Source organism: Limanda limanda, chromosome 2, assembly GCF_963576545.1.
Source record: "Limanda limanda chromosome 2, fLimLim1.1, whole genome shotgun sequence".
Classification (NCBI taxonomy): domain Eukaryota; kingdom Metazoa; phylum Chordata; class Actinopteri; order Pleuronectiformes; family Pleuronectidae; genus Limanda; species Limanda limanda.
Window position 1 is genome coordinate 7,839,842 of NC_083637.1, and position 17,197 is coordinate 7,857,038.

The 17,197-nt window shown below is 43.7% G+C and overlaps 1 protein-coding gene across 1 annotated transcript in view; it reads right to left on the bottom strand.

Annotated features, from left to right (window-relative positions):
- Positions 1–248: 248 nt before the first annotated feature.
- Positions 249–17,197, bottom strand: part of LOC133016007 (collagen alpha-1(XI) chain-like) — a 29,284-nt gene continuing 12,335 nt past the window's right edge. The window contains exons 8-67 of the mRNA XM_061083306.1: positions 17,042–17,164; positions 16,874–16,921; positions 15,911–15,952; positions 15,679–15,741; positions 15,518–15,592; positions 14,832–14,915; positions 14,638–14,694; positions 14,279–14,332; positions 14,119–14,172; positions 13,945–13,998; positions 13,800–13,853; positions 13,657–13,710; positions 13,526–13,570; positions 13,071–13,124; positions 12,088–12,132; positions 11,953–12,006; positions 11,834–11,878; positions 11,694–11,747; positions 11,515–11,559; positions 11,370–11,423; positions 10,910–10,954; positions 10,591–10,752; positions 10,440–10,493; positions 10,299–10,352; positions 10,165–10,209; positions 9,638–9,691; positions 9,487–9,531; positions 9,353–9,406; positions 8,714–8,767; positions 8,561–8,614; positions 8,349–8,456; positions 8,142–8,231; positions 8,008–8,061; positions 7,805–7,912; positions 6,748–6,855; positions 6,592–6,645; positions 6,367–6,420; positions 6,158–6,265; positions 6,015–6,068; positions 5,870–5,923; positions 5,724–5,777; positions 5,580–5,633; positions 5,361–5,468; positions 4,808–4,861; positions 4,619–4,672; positions 4,432–4,485; positions 4,246–4,299; positions 4,053–4,160; positions 3,911–3,964; positions 3,444–3,497; positions 3,250–3,357; positions 3,092–3,145; positions 2,949–2,984; positions 2,808–2,861; positions 2,637–2,708; positions 2,378–2,552; positions 2,122–2,234; positions 1,855–1,923; positions 1,300–1,533; positions 249–395 (exon numbers count right to left, since the gene is read on the bottom strand). Coding sequence (XP_060939289.1) covers positions 249–395; positions 1,300–1,533; positions 1,855–1,923; positions 2,122–2,234; positions 2,378–2,552; positions 2,637–2,708; positions 2,808–2,861; positions 2,949–2,984; positions 3,092–3,145; positions 3,250–3,357; positions 3,444–3,497; positions 3,911–3,964; positions 4,053–4,160; positions 4,246–4,299; positions 4,432–4,485; positions 4,619–4,672; positions 4,808–4,861; positions 5,361–5,468; positions 5,580–5,633; positions 5,724–5,777; positions 5,870–5,923; positions 6,015–6,068; positions 6,158–6,265; positions 6,367–6,420; positions 6,592–6,645; positions 6,748–6,855; positions 7,805–7,912; positions 8,008–8,061; positions 8,142–8,231; positions 8,349–8,456; positions 8,561–8,614; positions 8,714–8,767; positions 9,353–9,406; positions 9,487–9,531; positions 9,638–9,691; positions 10,165–10,209; positions 10,299–10,352; positions 10,440–10,493; positions 10,591–10,752; positions 10,910–10,954; positions 11,370–11,423; positions 11,515–11,559; positions 11,694–11,747; positions 11,834–11,878; positions 11,953–12,006; positions 12,088–12,132; positions 13,071–13,124; positions 13,526–13,570; positions 13,657–13,710; positions 13,800–13,853; positions 13,945–13,998; positions 14,119–14,172; positions 14,279–14,332; positions 14,638–14,694; positions 14,832–14,915; positions 15,518–15,592; positions 15,679–15,741; positions 15,911–15,952; positions 16,874–16,921; positions 17,042–17,164 — 4,281 coding nt within the window. The remainder of the gene's footprint in view (positions 396–1,299; positions 1,534–1,854; positions 1,924–2,121; positions 2,235–2,377; positions 2,553–2,636; positions 2,709–2,807; positions 2,862–2,948; positions 2,985–3,091; positions 3,146–3,249; positions 3,358–3,443; positions 3,498–3,910; positions 3,965–4,052; positions 4,161–4,245; positions 4,300–4,431; positions 4,486–4,618; positions 4,673–4,807; positions 4,862–5,360; positions 5,469–5,579; positions 5,634–5,723; positions 5,778–5,869; positions 5,924–6,014; positions 6,069–6,157; positions 6,266–6,366; positions 6,421–6,591; positions 6,646–6,747; positions 6,856–7,804; positions 7,913–8,007; positions 8,062–8,141; positions 8,232–8,348; positions 8,457–8,560; positions 8,615–8,713; positions 8,768–9,352; positions 9,407–9,486; positions 9,532–9,637; positions 9,692–10,164; positions 10,210–10,298; positions 10,353–10,439; positions 10,494–10,590; positions 10,753–10,909; positions 10,955–11,369; positions 11,424–11,514; positions 11,560–11,693; positions 11,748–11,833; positions 11,879–11,952; positions 12,007–12,087; positions 12,133–13,070; positions 13,125–13,525; positions 13,571–13,656; positions 13,711–13,799; positions 13,854–13,944; positions 13,999–14,118; positions 14,173–14,278; positions 14,333–14,637; positions 14,695–14,831; positions 14,916–15,517; positions 15,593–15,678; positions 15,742–15,910; positions 15,953–16,873; positions 16,922–17,041; positions 17,165–17,197) is intronic.

Sequence of the window (17,197 nt, forward strand, 5' to 3'; positions counted from 1 at the left end):
ACTTCTCATGAAAACACAGAGTCGGCTGTGAGAAGGTTTGTGATGAATATACGAGACTCAGAGTCTGAGTCAATAAGAGAATTAAGGTTTAGAGGAAGAACACTGTTGTAGGTAAATCGACTTATAAATATATGACATCATGTTTTGTTTTTGTAAGTAGTTTTCTCCCTGCATGAAAAAAAAAATGTCCATTGCTATTTTTTCCTATTAAATTACTCTCGCTGCGCCATGAGCGCCCCCTGGCTCAGTTAACCATTGAAGCAGACCGGGCCGACTTGGAAACCGAATTTCTGGTTCCCGCTTCCGAAGTCGGACACGGTTACGTCCATGAGGGGGAGCGTGGTGGAGAGAGGAGCCTGGAACTCCAGCACAGTCCTCTCCTGCCCTGAGCGTGTCTGGGACGGAGAAACACAAACATATCCCTGTGGTAAGTATGTGCTGAATATTCTGAGTTCACACCGATAAATAACTGACAAAGTGACATCGCTATTTCATGCATTAAAAATAAATAAATACATACTTCATTTGATGTAAGGTTAAACAAAGGTTAAAGGTCAAAATTAATTAATTTAAACTACTTAAATGTGCATTGATTCATTGTTAGTATTCTGCATTTCTTGTCCAGAACTTATATTTCCTGATTGTGGTGGGAACCAAGTTCATTGTGCAACTCATTGGTTTATTAACGACCATTTTGAACCCTCAAGGTTGTCTTTTTTGTCCGGCACCTTTTTATTTTTTTGAAACCAGAGCTAACCATGAACTGGAGCCTGACACAGCCCAGTGCATATCATGCTTTATCTTCAAGACTCTAAATGGGACCATAAGTAACTAAATGAACGTCAAGCTGTGTTGAAGAAGACTTGAACTACAGATTGAGACATAAACTCTTTAGAAAAATGTTTCCTGGTGTTATAAATTGAGTCATTTTCTCATAGACTACTATAGAAACTTTTCTTTGAAACCAGTGGAGTCGCCGTCTGCTGGTCATTCGAGAGACTTACTTGTGCGTTGTCACATGACGCTCAGTGAAGGGATTTCTCTTTCAAAACTTCCAAGGAACTTTTTAAAAAGGACTTAAAATATTCTTTTTATTTATTCCACTTGTAATATGTCCTTTGGTTTCACGTTGGCGTCAATTTGTGTTTACTTTCATTTTCAGGCAATGTGCATCAAAATGTATTGAGATAGTCTTTAGTGTTTTCCTTCATAAATATTTTTCTGAAGGTGCGAAGGCGTGACGCCATGTTTGAGGCAAGAATTTGTCCGAGAGTCGAGAGCTTCACGTGTGTTTCTCACCTGACATCCGTCATATAGTGCACTGATGTAATGTGTGTTCTCATGTGTCATCTCCTCCCCGTCGCTGCCTCTGAAGCGCAGTGCGTGTTCGTGGCCGTAGGTGGCGGTGTGCAGCCAGGCGGCAGAGTTGAGGCAGTGGTAGGTGAAGCTCTGTGTGGCCGTGGCGCTCAGCAGCTTCAGGAAGTTCAGCTGAACGATGTGGATGGGAACGCCGTCCGTCCCAGAGTAGGAAAACTGGAGAACAGCAGAACCAAACATCAATGTAAAATCGTCAAGGAAAAATAAAGTATGAACCTGAACAATGCATGAAGGCAGTTGTGTGCACATTCAGTCCTTTACTTTGGACGTGTCACTACAAAACTTTACTACACTATACAAACAATGTTATGACCTGAGTTGTTCTGATCTTGAGGTTTATTTTTCTGACAATGACCTGATTGTGTGGTTTAAACTGAAACGTAAGGGAATCACCTTAAATATTTAGATCTAACTAAACACATTTAAGACCCAGTATGAAATACTTTTTAACCTCTATGCAAAATAATCAAACCATACCTGTTTTCCTTTCCTGAATTGACTGTACCATGTGCCGGGCTTCTCCCCTTTCCAGGCAGCCAACTTCACCTGAAGGCAAAAAAAAAAAATAGCTTCAAATTCACTCAATCAACACAGAGACAGTTATTAGATATGCATTAATGTAAATTTTTTCCCCAACTCATTAAACTATTGGCAAATGCTTCTTTTTGCTGAGAAAAGTTGATCAAATTATAAGACAAAAACAAAGAAGTGACCATAATAATGTGTCGGTGCATGAAAACTAACCGACTGGAACTTCTTGTCCGGGTGCAGACACGTCTCGCCGTGTGCGGTGAAGTTACAAAACACTTTGAAGGAGTCTCGATGGCAACCCTGGTTGGGATCGATCCAGTACTCGCCTGAGGAGAGAGAGGGGGGGCGAGTGCAGAGGGTTCAACGCCAAAGAGTGACAAGTCCTGCAGATTTATTATTAGTATAAGATGGAGAAAAATTCTGGGGAGTGAAAAAGAGTCTCAACATGCAGGGAAATGTGATCAGGTACCGTCAGGGAGCTCAGGGTGGAGGAACCACAGCTCCTTGCAGGTGCGGGCGGGGCTGTGGAACGTCCCCAGTGGGTTACGCAGACCCTCCACCTCCACCTTCATAGAGGACAGAGATGCAAACACTTCCTCCATGCCTTGGCCCTCCTTCTGCTTTATCCAGTTGTCCTGCGCCGCCTGGTCCCCCTGCATCCACTCCTCCTCTCCTCCATTGTCTACACCCTCCTCTTCCTCCTCCTGTTCAAATGCAGCACCATCTACCGAGGCCTGGGTTCTCCTTCTCCTTCCTCGCTCGTGAAGAGGCGCCATTCCTACCACTGTTGCCGGCCGACCCTGAGGAGAGGAGAGTTAATAAAACCAGACACACAAAAGTTACCCATTGATAAATGTAAGACGGTGCCGTTAGATGAAATGTCTATGAGTAGAACTCACTGGTGGTCCTGGAGGTCCAATAGAACCAAGGTCTCCTCTGGGGCCAATTGGACCCTAATGCAAACACACACACAGCAGAATGAGTTCAGGTTGAGTAGAAGTATAATGTAAAAACACTGAATAAATCAGTTTTACACTTACCTGGTTTCCTTTAGATCCCTTTAGACCAGCAGCACCCTGTGAGAGAGAGAGAAGATAGAGACAGAGATGGGATTAACGATATTTCAGTAAACTCTACGCTGACAATGGTGCTAATTCACAGTCACATGATCAGATGTACTCACAGAGAGGCCTGTGGGTCCAGGGGGTCCGTTGGGACCAAATGGACCAACTAGACCCTGATAACAAGCACAAACAAACAAAGCTGTCAGAAGAACAGAACCAGTAGATGTGGTTTTACTCTCTAAAATGGGATTGGGCAGAATAAGTCTTTTTGTAGCACCTCATCTCCTTTTGGTCCTGGTAGTCCTTGGTTTCCTGGCAGTCCTCTGTCCCCCTTCTCTCCAATGTCCCCTGGTGGTCCTATCAGACCTATTAATCCACCATGACCCTGCACAGACGTCACAAATCAGGTCGAGGTCGAAGCCACAGCAAAAGGGCAGAGTAAATATTCAGGTGTGTACAGTGTCCATGTACCTTGTCTCCCTTCTTGCCAGGGTCTCCCTTTAGTCCTGGTAATCCTGATGGACCCTGAGAAGAGGAAGCGACGTCAAACACCACTTAAACATTTAAAACCCATTAATTTACTGCTCTGATGGTGATCCAACTATTTTTTTAACGGAACAGAGACAGCTGAGCTTTTTTTTCAAACTGCCGATCAGCTTCCTCTTTGTCTTTTCTCTTAAAAGAACAGTTCAACATCATTCATCTTTCCTGCTGAGTTCGATTTGGAGAGTGACACCACTTTCATGTCTGAAAGTTCCAGTGCTTAGATACGCTACCAAGTGTTTGTGCTAAGCTAAGCTAACTGGATGTTGGCTGTAGAGTTTTATTGATCCTCTTAATCTAAATCACTGTAAAAAAGCAAATAGGAATAAGTCTTTACTTAGTTTGGAATTATCATTTCCAATCTTCACATATTGATCATGGATGTGTCATCTTACCATGGGACCGGGTGGTCCAGTCTGGCCAGATGGTCCATTCAAACCCTGCTCACCCTGAGAGACAGAAACAGAAATGATTTCTTAACCTTCATCTTTGTGTTTCTCTTATTAGTTCTGTGCTTTTTAAAAAAATTGAACTTACTGCAGGGCCGGGAATTCCTCTGAGACCCTGAGGGCCAGACCTGCCAGATTGCCCCTGGGCACCTACGGGGCCTGTTTTCCCAACGGGACCCTCAAGACCGGGGGCACCCTGAAACACACAGACAACAGGGTGACTTTTAGTAACTGTTTAGATTCAGAAGTAAACTTTCAAAGAGTTGTTTCTAACTACTCACCTTCACTCCTTTCAGGCCTGCCTTTCCTTCCTTCCCTTGTTTCCCCAAGTGGCCCTGAAGATCAACATTTCAAACATTTTAACCTTAACCTGTCACAATAATACACACACACACACACACACACACACACACACACACACACACACACACACACAGGCAGCAACACACAGACACGAGAACACCCACCCTTCGTCCAGGAGGTCCAGATGGTCCCGGTTCCCCTGCTGCTCCTGGCGGTCCCTGAGATGTTTACAGAAACACGTTACATGGCCAGTCATGGTGTTGTTTGATGACAACATACCGAATGCTCATGAATTAAAGAAATCATGGATGTCACAGTGTGTAGTGCGTTATGCAGAGGAGAGGAGCTCACAGATTTCCCAGGATCCCCTGTGTCTCCTTTAGAACCAGGCAGACCATCCACGCCCTGATGAGAGAAAACAATGGAGAGCAAACGAAAGCTTAAATAATAAATACAAATTTTGAACAGAAAAGGTGAAATTACAATTTTTCATGTGATAACAAAAACAAATGGCAAGGAAGAGGTTCAGCAGCTACTCACATTGGGTCCAGCTTCTCCCTGTTGTCCAAGGTCACCTGTGAGACCTATAGAACCCTGAGGGAGAGAGAGAGAGAGAGAGAGCATTAGTATTATATATCCTCCGCAATAGTATTGTGGAGGATACAAATGTGTTTTGAATCATGTACTGGTGAACAAAGAGAGAGCTGCTACTATGGAAACAGTCAAATAAAGACAGTTCAGTCAAAAACCTGTGTAATTGATAGAAACCGATCGAAAGGCAGTGATGCTTTCGTTTTATGGTTCCTAGTCAGATTAATCTCTTCAGGATAATCTCCATGAAATACAAGAGGACCAATTATCTACAAAGGAAATATGATCTATCAGGTCCATTGAATAAATATTATTTTGATTAGTAAAAGTGCAGTCAAATCCCAAACAGATTAAATAAATATCTTTTCTGCTCGGTGTCTGCAACTAAGTCAGTTTTTTTTACCACTCACTTAATAAAACAGGTGAGGTTCACACAGTAGTACAGTGGTCTTTAATGCATTGTATTGTCTACTTTCACAGCAGAGTATTGATGGCTTCTCACAGAATTGCCCTTGGGCCCATCATCGCCTGAAGGGCCCCTTGCTCCTGGAGTACCAGCTGCTCCTGGAAGGCCTGAATCTCCCTTCTCCCCAAGGTCTCCTTTATCTCCCTAAAGTAATGAGGGAGCAGAGAGAGACAAAGGTGAGGCAGGCAGGAACAATAAGAGAAGCCTAAACATTGAAGGTGGAAGAAGCAAGTTTGAGAATGTTGTCACACTCACTATCTTTCCTGAAACACCGACCGATCCAGGGTCACCGGCCTCACCATCCTCCCCCTAACACAGAGACACATTGAGAGTGAGACATGCAAACATAGATAATGTCAGAACCATTTTTAATATGCATAATGTGCTATCAGTTTTTACCTTCTCTCCACCAACACCAGGCTGTCCTATCATTCCTAGTCGGCCGGTTGGACCCTGTACAGCACACACATTTAAATATTTCTTTCCAAATTCAAAACAAGTGCTTGACTAAATCAGGATGCATAGATATGTTTGTGAGACTTTACCTGACCCCCAACAGGTCCTTGAGGACCAGATGGGCCTTGTTGCCCAGGTGGACCCTGAACAAACAACAAAACAATTATTCATTAATGTGTGTAAATTAATGGAGATGTGATGAAAATAAAGGAGGAAGCAGGATAATGATCTCACCATCAGTCCCCCATGTCCACTCTCACCCTTCTCTCCTGGCAGGCCCGGCATGCCCTTGAAAAACACAGGATTAGAGGATTAGTGTTTGCTCCAAGGCCTCTTCACTTGGATGATCTGGACTCGGACCTGTGAACAACTCTCACCTGTAATCCTATCGGTCCTCTGGAGCCCTTAAAGCCGCGTAGACCCTCGTCTCCTTTCGGACCGTACATGCCCTGCTGGCCCCGGGGACCTAGCAGTCCATCCATACCCTACAATACAGACCAGGAGAATCAGGAGGTCAAAGTGTTAGAGGTTTATTGTAACAGATTTGAGTTCAAGACACAGAAAACAAACAGAGCAGGAGACTCACCGGGAGTCCTGGCTGACCGATAGGCCCTTGAGTGCCAGTGGGACCTTTGGGGCCCTTTGGAGAGAGAGAGAGAGAGAGAGAGAGAGAGAGAGAGAGAGAGAGAGAGAGAGAGAGAGAGAGAGAGAGAGAGAGAGAGAGAGAGAGAGAAGAGATCAGCAATAATGACATCCGCTCTGATAATGAAATACAATTCACATATATGTATGTCTCCCACTGCAAACTCACTCCTTCTCCTTTGTCTCCTTTGCTGCCTTTCTGCCCGGAGCCTCCTTGCTCTCCCTGTGGACACACACACAGCAGTCACACATTCATTACCACCGCACACGGCGCACAAACACAATTTTTACTTTGCTTCTCAAACTCACAGAGGAACATATTTACCTTATCTCCGTCATCTCCTGGAGGTCCAGTAGGACCAGTAGCTCCCGGCATTCCGACAGTTCCCTGATCCCCATCCTGACCGGCTGGTCCAATAGGTCCCTTTTCTCCCTGAGGCACAAATGCAAACACTTAACTTGTTGTAAACTATAAACACAAACACATGGAAAAAACAACATATCCACCCAAAGACAAAACAACTTTTATATGTTTCCATCGAGTCACTGAAGCAACCAACCACTTTATCAGGGACACCTGTAGACCCGCTTATTTGTTCATTCAAAAAACATTCCAGTAAGAAGGAGTGGATGGAAACGCTTTGTTGACAAGAGGCGACTGGCCACACTGGTTAAAGGCTACAGAGACTGAGGTATCCTCTCTACGACTGATGTTTCACTCCTGTCAACCAATAGCAGAAATCTGTGGCTGAAGTGGTCAGAGGCCAAAAACTGGACAGCTAGAGACTAGAAAAACAGATTGATGCACGCAGATGGTCTGAATATGATGTCAAGTGCATGAATCCATGGACCCGACCACATCAGGCTGCAGGTGGTGATGTATTTATGTGGGGAATATCTTTTTAACATACCCCTTAAAACAAATTAATCATCTTTTGAATGTCTTTTTTTGTGTTTCGTTGTCGACAATGTGCATCCTGTTATAGCCACATTCATCCTCTAAAGATGACCCTCCAGCAGGATAATGGACCAAAAAATGAGATCAGAGAACTTCAGTGGCCGGCCTGGTCACCAGATCTGATATCAATAAAAAAGCCTTTAGGATTTGATGAACAGGAGTTTGGCCAGAAACCATGTGATGCAGTCATATCTGCAGACACTTAAAGGAATGCTTCCAACAGCTTATGGAATCCATGGTACAAAGTACTTCTGAGAATAAAGAGATACTCAACCCAGTATATGCATGAAATTCCTTATAAGAGCTTTAGGAATGTGCTGCAAGAATAAAAGGGTTTCAATGAAATACAGTATTACTGAAAGCAATAAAAAATGCAATAGAGAGAAATAATCAAAAAAACATGAAAAGAGTCAGATGTATTTACAGGCTCCCCCTTCTCTCCCATTGGTCCAGGTCCTCCGATAGTTCCGGCCCGACCCGGCTGTCCGATGGCCCCAGCAACTCCTGGAGAGCCCCTCTCGCCTGAGGCACCCTAAGGACACAGAGTACATGTTATCACTGATTGATCAAGCGAAGCAATGAGATGGCAAAGGCAAGGTTTGGATCCGTAGATATACTCTAACTCACGAGGGCTCCCTGGAGTCCGTTCGGTCCTGATCCTCCTTTCAGACCGGGAGGCCCCTGCAGAGATCACTTATTTAATTCAGAGAAGTAAGAAATCAGGTGATATCTCTGGAGTGTGGTCTGTGTTTCTGTGTTACCATAATTCCAGCCGCCCCTCGACTCCCCCTGAATCCTTTCAGGCCGGTAGGACCGCTCTTCCCAGATGTCCCGGGCAAACCTGGGTCCCCCTATGGGAAGAGAAGTAGAATTATTTATACAAAGGCATGAAACCACATTGTTAAAACCCCAATAATGTCTCTGTAGTATGAAATAATGTTCTGTGTGATACATCTGAAAGAACCCACCTTTCCACCTTCCTTCCCAGCAGCCCCCGGTAAACCATGCTCTCCAGGGACCCCTGGTGCCCCTGGGTGACCCCGGTCCCCAGTTGGGCCAGACTCTCCTGATTTGCCCTGAGACACACACAAGTGGTTGGGTCAATTACACCACTACAGACATGAACCACAAGGTTGGAGAAATATTACATAACCTAAGTGCTTCTCATTGTTGAGCTCACCTGTGGCCCCACGACACCGGAAGGTCCGGGAGGTCCCGTCTTCCCTTGGAATCCCTGCAGTTACAGAGATGATGTGTGTTAAACATGTTCTGGTGAGTCTGTGAGAGAGTTTTTGTGAGTTGAAGGCCATTAGTCAAATAGTAAATTACTCACTGCTTCTCCTCTTTGACCTGGGTGACCTGGAAGTCCGTCCTTCCCACCTGGACCCTACACACACAAACAAATAAGCCAAGGTCAAGGTGAGAAATCACTGCAGTTAATCAAAGTTAAAGATGGTACAGGTCCAGAAAGTTCAGGTGTAATGCTGAACTTTTAAAATATGCAGAATTTCAAATAGAGTGTGGTGGATTTGTTACATTGGCAGCTCTCCTGGTTGTGTTTCAGTTAAGTGAGTGGGACAACACAGTAAGAGATTGGTCGGCTTAGTTTTTTATCAATATGAAAACCACTTCATCATCCAGAAACATTGTCCCATAGTTAATCATCACGTGTGTCTACAGAGGGCGCTGTTGCTCAGTAAAAGTCACAGAGTGTTGCTTTAAAGCTGTCAAATACAAAAATGTAAGAGCTGTCCCATTCAGGCCACTGGACATAATTCAAAGCATAAGGTGAGGATTTATTTCTGGTGGGTTCACAGTTCTGATCAGATAATGACTGGTTACATGCAGCCTGCAACACAAGATACCACTGTCCTTCCAGTTACAAAATCAAAACTTTATAAAGTCATTTCCAGTTTAAAATTAAGGTAATAACATACGAATCAAGTATAAATTGGAGTGTTTTGTTACTCACGCTTGATCCTTTAGGTCCTGGCTCTCCGTTCCTTCCTACTGGTCCTTGAGGTCCCTTGAAAGAAATGAGGCAAATTTAATAGATGATCGATCAGTCACATAATTGATGTGTTTTATTAAAAGCATTTTTCTTACACTCTCTCCATTAGATCCTGGGGGTCCATCATATCCTGAGGCGCCCTAGGATAACATAAGTAACAAGGAGAAGATGGAGAAATATAATAGTATTTAATGTTTTCATACTTCAGTTACGGTGTTACTATTGGCTGGAGGAGAATCAGCTGACCTTCTCTCCTGATTTCCCCGTCGGCCCTCGTGCTCCTCTGCCACCTCGAGCACCCTGTCAGGGAGGAAACAGGAGTGAGACCAAATGAAGGATGGGCCTGAACTTTTACTTCCCTAAACCGGAAGGTGTATTTCAAATCAATCCCCAGTTCAGTGAGCAGTGAGTCTCTATGTCTGCACAGCGAAAGGTCAGACACTGGTTCAGTTACTGGTTTAATGAACACAGCGACATGAGAAAAAAACATCCAACAAGTAATTTCTGTGCGTGAGATCACTGCCGGGTTTGATATGCAGGAGGAATTGTCGTCTTTGCAAGTCATGCAATGACTCTTGAAAGGAAAATTGTTCCAGTTACAGAGACGTTCTGCAAGATGACTCTTGATTTACAAAAGCTAATGGACTAGAGAAAAACACAGAGAGGGACCAGGCCTTTGGTGATGTTGCTTGCCTCAGTTGGTGGCAAATTTTCGAAGGAAATTTGCTCCATTACCTCCTGAACTGGTGCATATTTTAAAACAAAGCACTCACATTTGGACCCCTCTGGCCTCCGCCTCCTGGTTGTCCTGCAGGACCCTGGGTAAAGGCACAGAAGACAAGATGTGAATTAAAAAGGTCTTACTTCCAGACATCTTCATGAGTATGATTTTAAACTCTCCACTCGCCTTTTTCCCTTTCTCTCCTGCAGTTCCCAGTGAACCAGGGAAACCATCAGAACCCTGTGGAAGAGAAATCCAAAAACATTTATCCACCACATCTGTAATTGTCTGAATTCGACCAATTGTCTATTATTTCACTCATCTTACCTTTGTCCCCTGACGTCCCGGATACCCTGGCAGCCCTGGAACTCCCAGTTTCCCCTAAAAAAAAGACTTTGTGACTTTTCTTGAACAACATGAGTTGAGAACATTTTTATAAATTGCTATTAGCATTAAACATGCTAACGTAGCTTTATACCTTCTCTCCAAAAATACCAGATGGGCCGCCTTCTCCTAGAGGACCTGTCTGACCTTTGGGTCCCTCTGGTCCATCTTCTCCTCTCCCACCTGGAACTCCATTGTCTCCAGTGTCGCCCTTCCCTCCCATCTCCCCCTTGGCCCCGGAGAAACCGTCCTCTCCCTGTGGACAGAGCGGAGGGTGAGGAGGACACAGCGGGACCGGCAGTCAATCCAGTTTAACAGATTCAATAAACTCACAATGGAAGAAAACAAAAAAGCTGTCACTGTGCACAATCCGTATGTTTTGTTACCTCCACGGTTAAAATACAGACACTTACCTTCTCCCCTTTGCTTCCCATTAATCCTCGGATTCCTTCTGCTCCCTGTTAAACAGGAAGAGACACAACAAAAGTGGAATCATCACAAAACACATGATACAATATTACTGGCTGTTTATGACATGTTAAAACCACATCAAACCACATGTTGATATACCGTCATCTCCATCAGGAGCAGGTACTCATAGCTTGTAATATTTCCCTGCGTTCAGGTTTTAAACCGGGTACCTTTGTTCAATAACTACAATATTTCCATATTCAAATAATGTTTCAATGCCATTGTTATGGTGTTGAAGTTTAAGTGGAGGAAATACATCTGCCAAGGCCTAAAAGTCCCTATAAACTCAAGATGCACCAAATACCACACACTCTTAGGTCTCAGTCACTTAACTATGCATGATCATACTCATAAAGAAATGCTAAAGAAACAACTACAACAACTCTGATTTGCATTTGTTACCTTAACCCCTCGTTGTCCAGGATACCCAACAGGCCCCTGCACCCCCGAAGGACCCTACAGATGAAACCATTAACACATTAATTTGACTGACACCTCCTTTGTCAACCTGAACAACAGCAGAACAACAGACAAACGACAGACTTACCGGAAGGCCTTTTTCACCTGGAGTGCCTTCTCGTCCTGGATGACCCTGTTGAAAAGAAGCCAAGGCTGCAGTCAGGAATGCAGTTCTAAAGTACTAAAGGATTAGGTGCGACAGAATGCATTGTGTCTTTAAGAGAAGAGAAAATATAGAGCAAAAAAAAAGAGAAAACATGTACGTACTGAGGGCCCATCGTTTCCAGGTAAGCCCTGCATCCCTTTCTTCCCTTGAGGCCCCTACCACACGAAAACAGACCAATCAATTATCACGTCTTCTGCACTTCCAACTTCTAAAGATGCAATTCAAACTAAAAGAGTCGTACCTTGTCTCCTGGCAACCCCACTAACCCCTGAGGACCAGGGAAGCCCTGTAGTGGAGGTGTAACATTAGTGCTTCTGTGTATTCATTAATGTGATTAGTTGTGAGGATCTGAGCTCATACCAGTATTCCAGGGTTGCCTTGTTGTCCCGGTGCTCCGGTGTCTCCCGGTGATCCCTGTCACAAACAGGAAATGATTACGTTGTGGGGCCTAGTTTCTCATCAGTCTCCACCGGCTCCTGTCTTAAGTTTACTCACTATGTTTCCCTTCGAGCCTTGAACGCCATCAATTCCTCGAATGCCCTGCGGGGGAAAAAAAGGAGGCAGTTAATGGAAGCCACTGTTCTTTTTGTTCCTGTGTCCTCGAGTGCACTTGCGTGGCCTCTGCATTTACACGTTGAGAAATCACAGGAGCTTTTCATTACAGAAATAATAGCACCCTGGAAGAGGATGTATGGGTTTTAAAGGGAGATTGTGACACTGCCAAGTCCATACTGCACATGTTAATCTCCCTATATGGGATTCATTTTCTAGCTTTATCTTTTTTTCCCTATCCTACTAAAGACATGAGGAGGGTTCGCTGCCTTCTACCTTAAACAGAAATGTCCCTGAGGCTTGTTACGTGAGTTTCCTTGACAACTACATTAAAAACAAAAATCAGCCCCTCCTTCTTTGATGTGTGATGCTTAATTAACCGACAACATGTATATGGAGGCAGGTAAATATGTAATTTAAAGAATAAAACAGCTCCTCAATGTATCATCCAACAGCGACAAGTTCGGACTCGTGCTGCTATCGGTGCAAACATAAATTGTGCACAGCAGAAAGAATCTGCTTCAGGTGTTGGGAAATGCGATGATGTTGTGTTTGGCAGAGAGAGACTCTGAGTAACATTCTCAGTTGCAGATAAAAATTACATAACATCGTGTTTAACAAACCGACAACTACTATAAAGTTGTGGTTAAACATTATCATATGGAATTATCTGATCCCGACACCGCAGCTCGATTGATTCGGATCGGAGAGAAGAGCCTCGGTTTCACCGCATGAACGAACACAAAGGTGAAGTAGAAGGATAATTTCAAGTATCTTCTTCTGCTGCCAAGTGTGATGATTAACGGGGGTGACTGTGTGTGTGTGTGTGTGTGTGTGTGTGTGTGTGTGTGTGTGTGTGTGTGTGTGTGTGTGTGTGTGTTTGTGTGTGTGAGGTATGTATAAAAAGGTGTAAGGTTCACACTCACAGGTTGGCCTGAGGGACCAGCACGACCTCTGGGGCCATTCAGACCTCTGGAGCCCTGAAACACAGTTAACATACAATGAAATATGATGACATGTGTGTATGTATGTGTGTGTATCTGTGTTTTTTTGTAATAACGTTTGGTAATAACAAAATAGTGTTTTGTCTGAGGCTCAAGACTTATATATAACATTTTTGTGAAGCCGCAGAAGAAAAGCCACCGAAAGATGGATTGATGATAGTTTTGTTTACAGGTATAGTGTATTTGTCTATGACACAATGAGAGATGCAGAGAATGCAGCAAATGCAGAGGTATGAGTCTCTAGTATAGATCAAATCCAAACACACTGGACCTCCCATTTCCCATAATGCAACTTGATAACCTCTTGACAACCTCATTGGGGTAATTTACTCACAATTTACTCAAACTTTAATATTTGTGTTTGTGTGTGTACTCACAGCATCACCTGGCTGTCCTCTTGGCCCGGCCGGCCCGTCAGATCCCTGTGAGGAACTCAAGTGTTACTACCTGGATACAGAGGCACAGACTTGAATATAAACATAAACCTACAAGCACCACAAGCTCTCACCTTTTCCCCTGATTCTCCTGAAGGACCTAACAGACCTGGTTTACCTCTGTCCCCCTTGAGAGAATAAACAACCGGAAGTTGGCTGTTAGTTTCATGAATTTATCAGCTCAACACTGCTTATTAATTCAGTCGGCTAAACTTACTTTATGTCCTTTGTTTCCCGGGAGACCAGGCAGGCCATCGAACCCTCGATCACCCTGAGATTTGGATGAATACACAGATGGGTTTGTATTGTAAGAGACAGAGGAGTCAGTGAGGGGACAATGTTCAAGTCAGTTTATTTTTTACCTTGGCTCCAGATTCTCCGATTGCACCACGGCCTCCATCTGTACCTGAGCGACCCTGACGAAGACACACGAGTTACAGCTTTTGAGAAAAGATACAGTTTTTCTCCTTGGATTCTTCTGAGGAACCAGATGTTTATATATATCGAGAAAAAATAAATCCAGTTAATAGTCTCACCCTTTTCCCAAGTCGTCCGTTCTGACCCGGGATACCTGGCATTCCTGTAGGACCCTGGGGTGAAGAGGTGGAAAGAGAAGCCGGTGACAGTCAGGCTGGTTCTCAGATGAACTCCAGTGTTATTATACGAGTGTGTTAACGAGATGAGCAGCTCACTCACCGTTGCCCCCATGTCTCCATTGGCCCCCTTCAGCCCAGAGGAACCTGGTGAACCCTGGGGGAAAAGTTTAAAAACATTGAGTCTTTCACAAGTTCGGCTTTGGAATCCTCTGTCTGACACCATTCTCACACGTGCACACATTTCCACTAAAGGAAGTTGATGACTTTATATCATAGGTCCTTCGTTCCTGATTTTCTGTGTTGTCCCTACTCAGGATATGAATGTAGCAGGTTATTTAAAACACTACAATTAATAAATAAGGATATTATTCCCCCTTCACCTGAACTTCAACTTCTTCTGAAAAATGGGGCAGCTTAAATATATACAGCAAAATGTCAACGTGATGTGATCTCACTCACCAGTGGTCCGGGTCGTCCCCTGAGACCGAGTGGTCCTGGAGGTCCCTTCATCGCCAGCTGGAGGAAGAAGAGGAGGAGAAAGGAGGAGGAGGGAGAGGGAGGAAGAAGAAGTCAAGTCAGCGACACGCAAACTGCAGAAATTCTACTAAAGCTGTTGTGTTTTAGATGTGATAAGTTATTAAACGTTTGTGAACCTTGGTCTGCTGCAGGATGGCCTGGGCCTGCGCCTCCTGTGCAGAAACCACAGCACCTGTCTTTGGACCGCCACCTGACTGGAACTGCACACGCACACACATACAAACAGACACACACACACAAAATTCTGTCAAGTCCAGCTCAATACCCCACCTAGTGGCCAATGTCTAGCACTGCTATTCAACTCTTAAATAAAAGGTTGAGTATGGGTGAAGTAAAATTTAAAAATCCAGATAGACAATCCGAAAAACACAACAAATGTAGATGTTTTTGAGCACAAGTGACTCTGTAAAGTATGAAAATGACTTGAATCATAAGCTGCGATTGTCACATTGACCAGATCTCCACCCTAGTCAAAGCCCATGTAAGGACATTAGTCAACAAAGCATTGAATTAACACATAAATGTGGCTGATAAAAATATATTTGTGGAACACCTAAGAACTAAATAAATGTTTACTGTGGTTTCTGGAGGATAAAGAGAGAGCAGGAGATATTCTGCAAAGACAAACAAATGGTTCATTTATGTTAAAATCTGGAGCCGGCCCTGTTTCCCTGTTACAACATTCACACGTTGCCATTTACCCCGAGGCTCCGCTAAAAGGTTACCAGGAGCAAATAACTGCCACAGCACTATGACTGCAGCCTGCAAGGCCAAGGGCAACACACAAGGATCTTCAAGTTACCGGTATGAGCATGATGTTGCCTGGGGGACCTGGGATCCCATCAGCTCCGTCCAGACCCGGCCGCCCTGGAGGCCCCTGAGGGGAGACACAGGAGGTTATACGGAGACGCCAACGTGTGGAGGAGTCAGTCACTCACATGTTGAACAGAGGAGGGTCCTTACCAGCTCCCCGGGGTCTCCTCGAGGTCCCACTGGTCCTGTGATGCCAGAAGACCCCGGCTCTCCCTGCGAACAGACACAAACACAGACAGTTGTGAGTGATGGAAACGTTCAGCCTCATTTACATATTAAAATCACTGCAGCTACATTTATGCAAAAACCAACTCCATGTGCAAAACTGAAAGTTCAGGTTAAATATGTTTCAAGGTAGATGCCATTCAGCCGTGTGACTAACCTCAGGTCCTGGAGGCCCGTAGGCTCCTGTGATCTGCGTTCCCTGCAGAAATGTCACAATAATTTAGTTGAGTTTTATTTAAACACTCTAATACATGTGCAGTATTAATATCAGACAAATACAGGGGGGGGAGGGTGTTGATAGTTATTCTTACCAATATTCTTCATATGGAGACATTTAATTTGGCTAGAATTTGATCCAATATGTTCAGAACGGGATATTTAACAGTTGAGCTATAAACTAGTCACTAGGTATAGGCAAAACAGGAAATATATTTGTGTTATATGTGTATATATGATATTTTTTATCATATATAAATATATTTTTGCTTGTCAGTACTCTGTGAAACATGTCACTGTTTATATTTTTTCCTCACACATATATTTGACACTTCTCCGGTGCGGTTTCTCCCCAGCTGACATATACACAAATTATTTATACATGTGCAATACTAATATCAGCGATAACATCTGCAAGTGGATTCATCTGTATTTATTGGACTTTAGCTGCAATTTTTGTCAAGTTTGTTCTGAATTTTTCCGATTAAAAAGTATGTTAAACATCCCCAGAAACAAGACCTTTACAGAAACAATTATTGTATCTGAACAACAATTAATCGAAATATTAAAATCACAACATGGCAAGGTACAAAACTCAAATCGCAGGAGCTGCAGTTATTTGATAAAGGTAAAATGTGTCAGAACATAAAATAATAAAAGAAGCATCGTGGGGCTAAAGAGATTAAGAGTCAGCCACCAAATCTAATTCTAGAGATTTAAAGAAATATGATTATTTTGGACAGACCACCAGCAAATATCACATCATCATCATTTAATTAAATGAAAATTTTATTCAAGAATTACCATCTCAAATTACAATCATTCATCTTTGAAGGTTTAACATCCCTCCCTTGTGTGTACATGTTGTCTGAGTTGTTTCTTAAACCTGTGTATTTTTTCTCACCTGTCCCAAAATGCCTGGTTCTCCTTTCTCTCCTTTCTCTGGTAAGTTCTGAGAAGAGGAGACGGACGGACACACACTCAGCGTTAATGCAGACGAATCTCAACAAACAGAATACTTTACACTGTAAAACTGGATGAATCTCTGTTAGGTGGAGGTTTGGATGGTGACCTGTGTGTTGAGAGAATACTCCCGCTCTCTCTGAGCCGGTCCATAACCCTCGTCGTATTCCTCCTCGTACTCGTTCACTTGGTAGTAATCTGTAGAGTTGTCGTAGTCCTCGTACTCTACGATCTGTCCGACAAACAGATGGTGAGAAGGATGCAG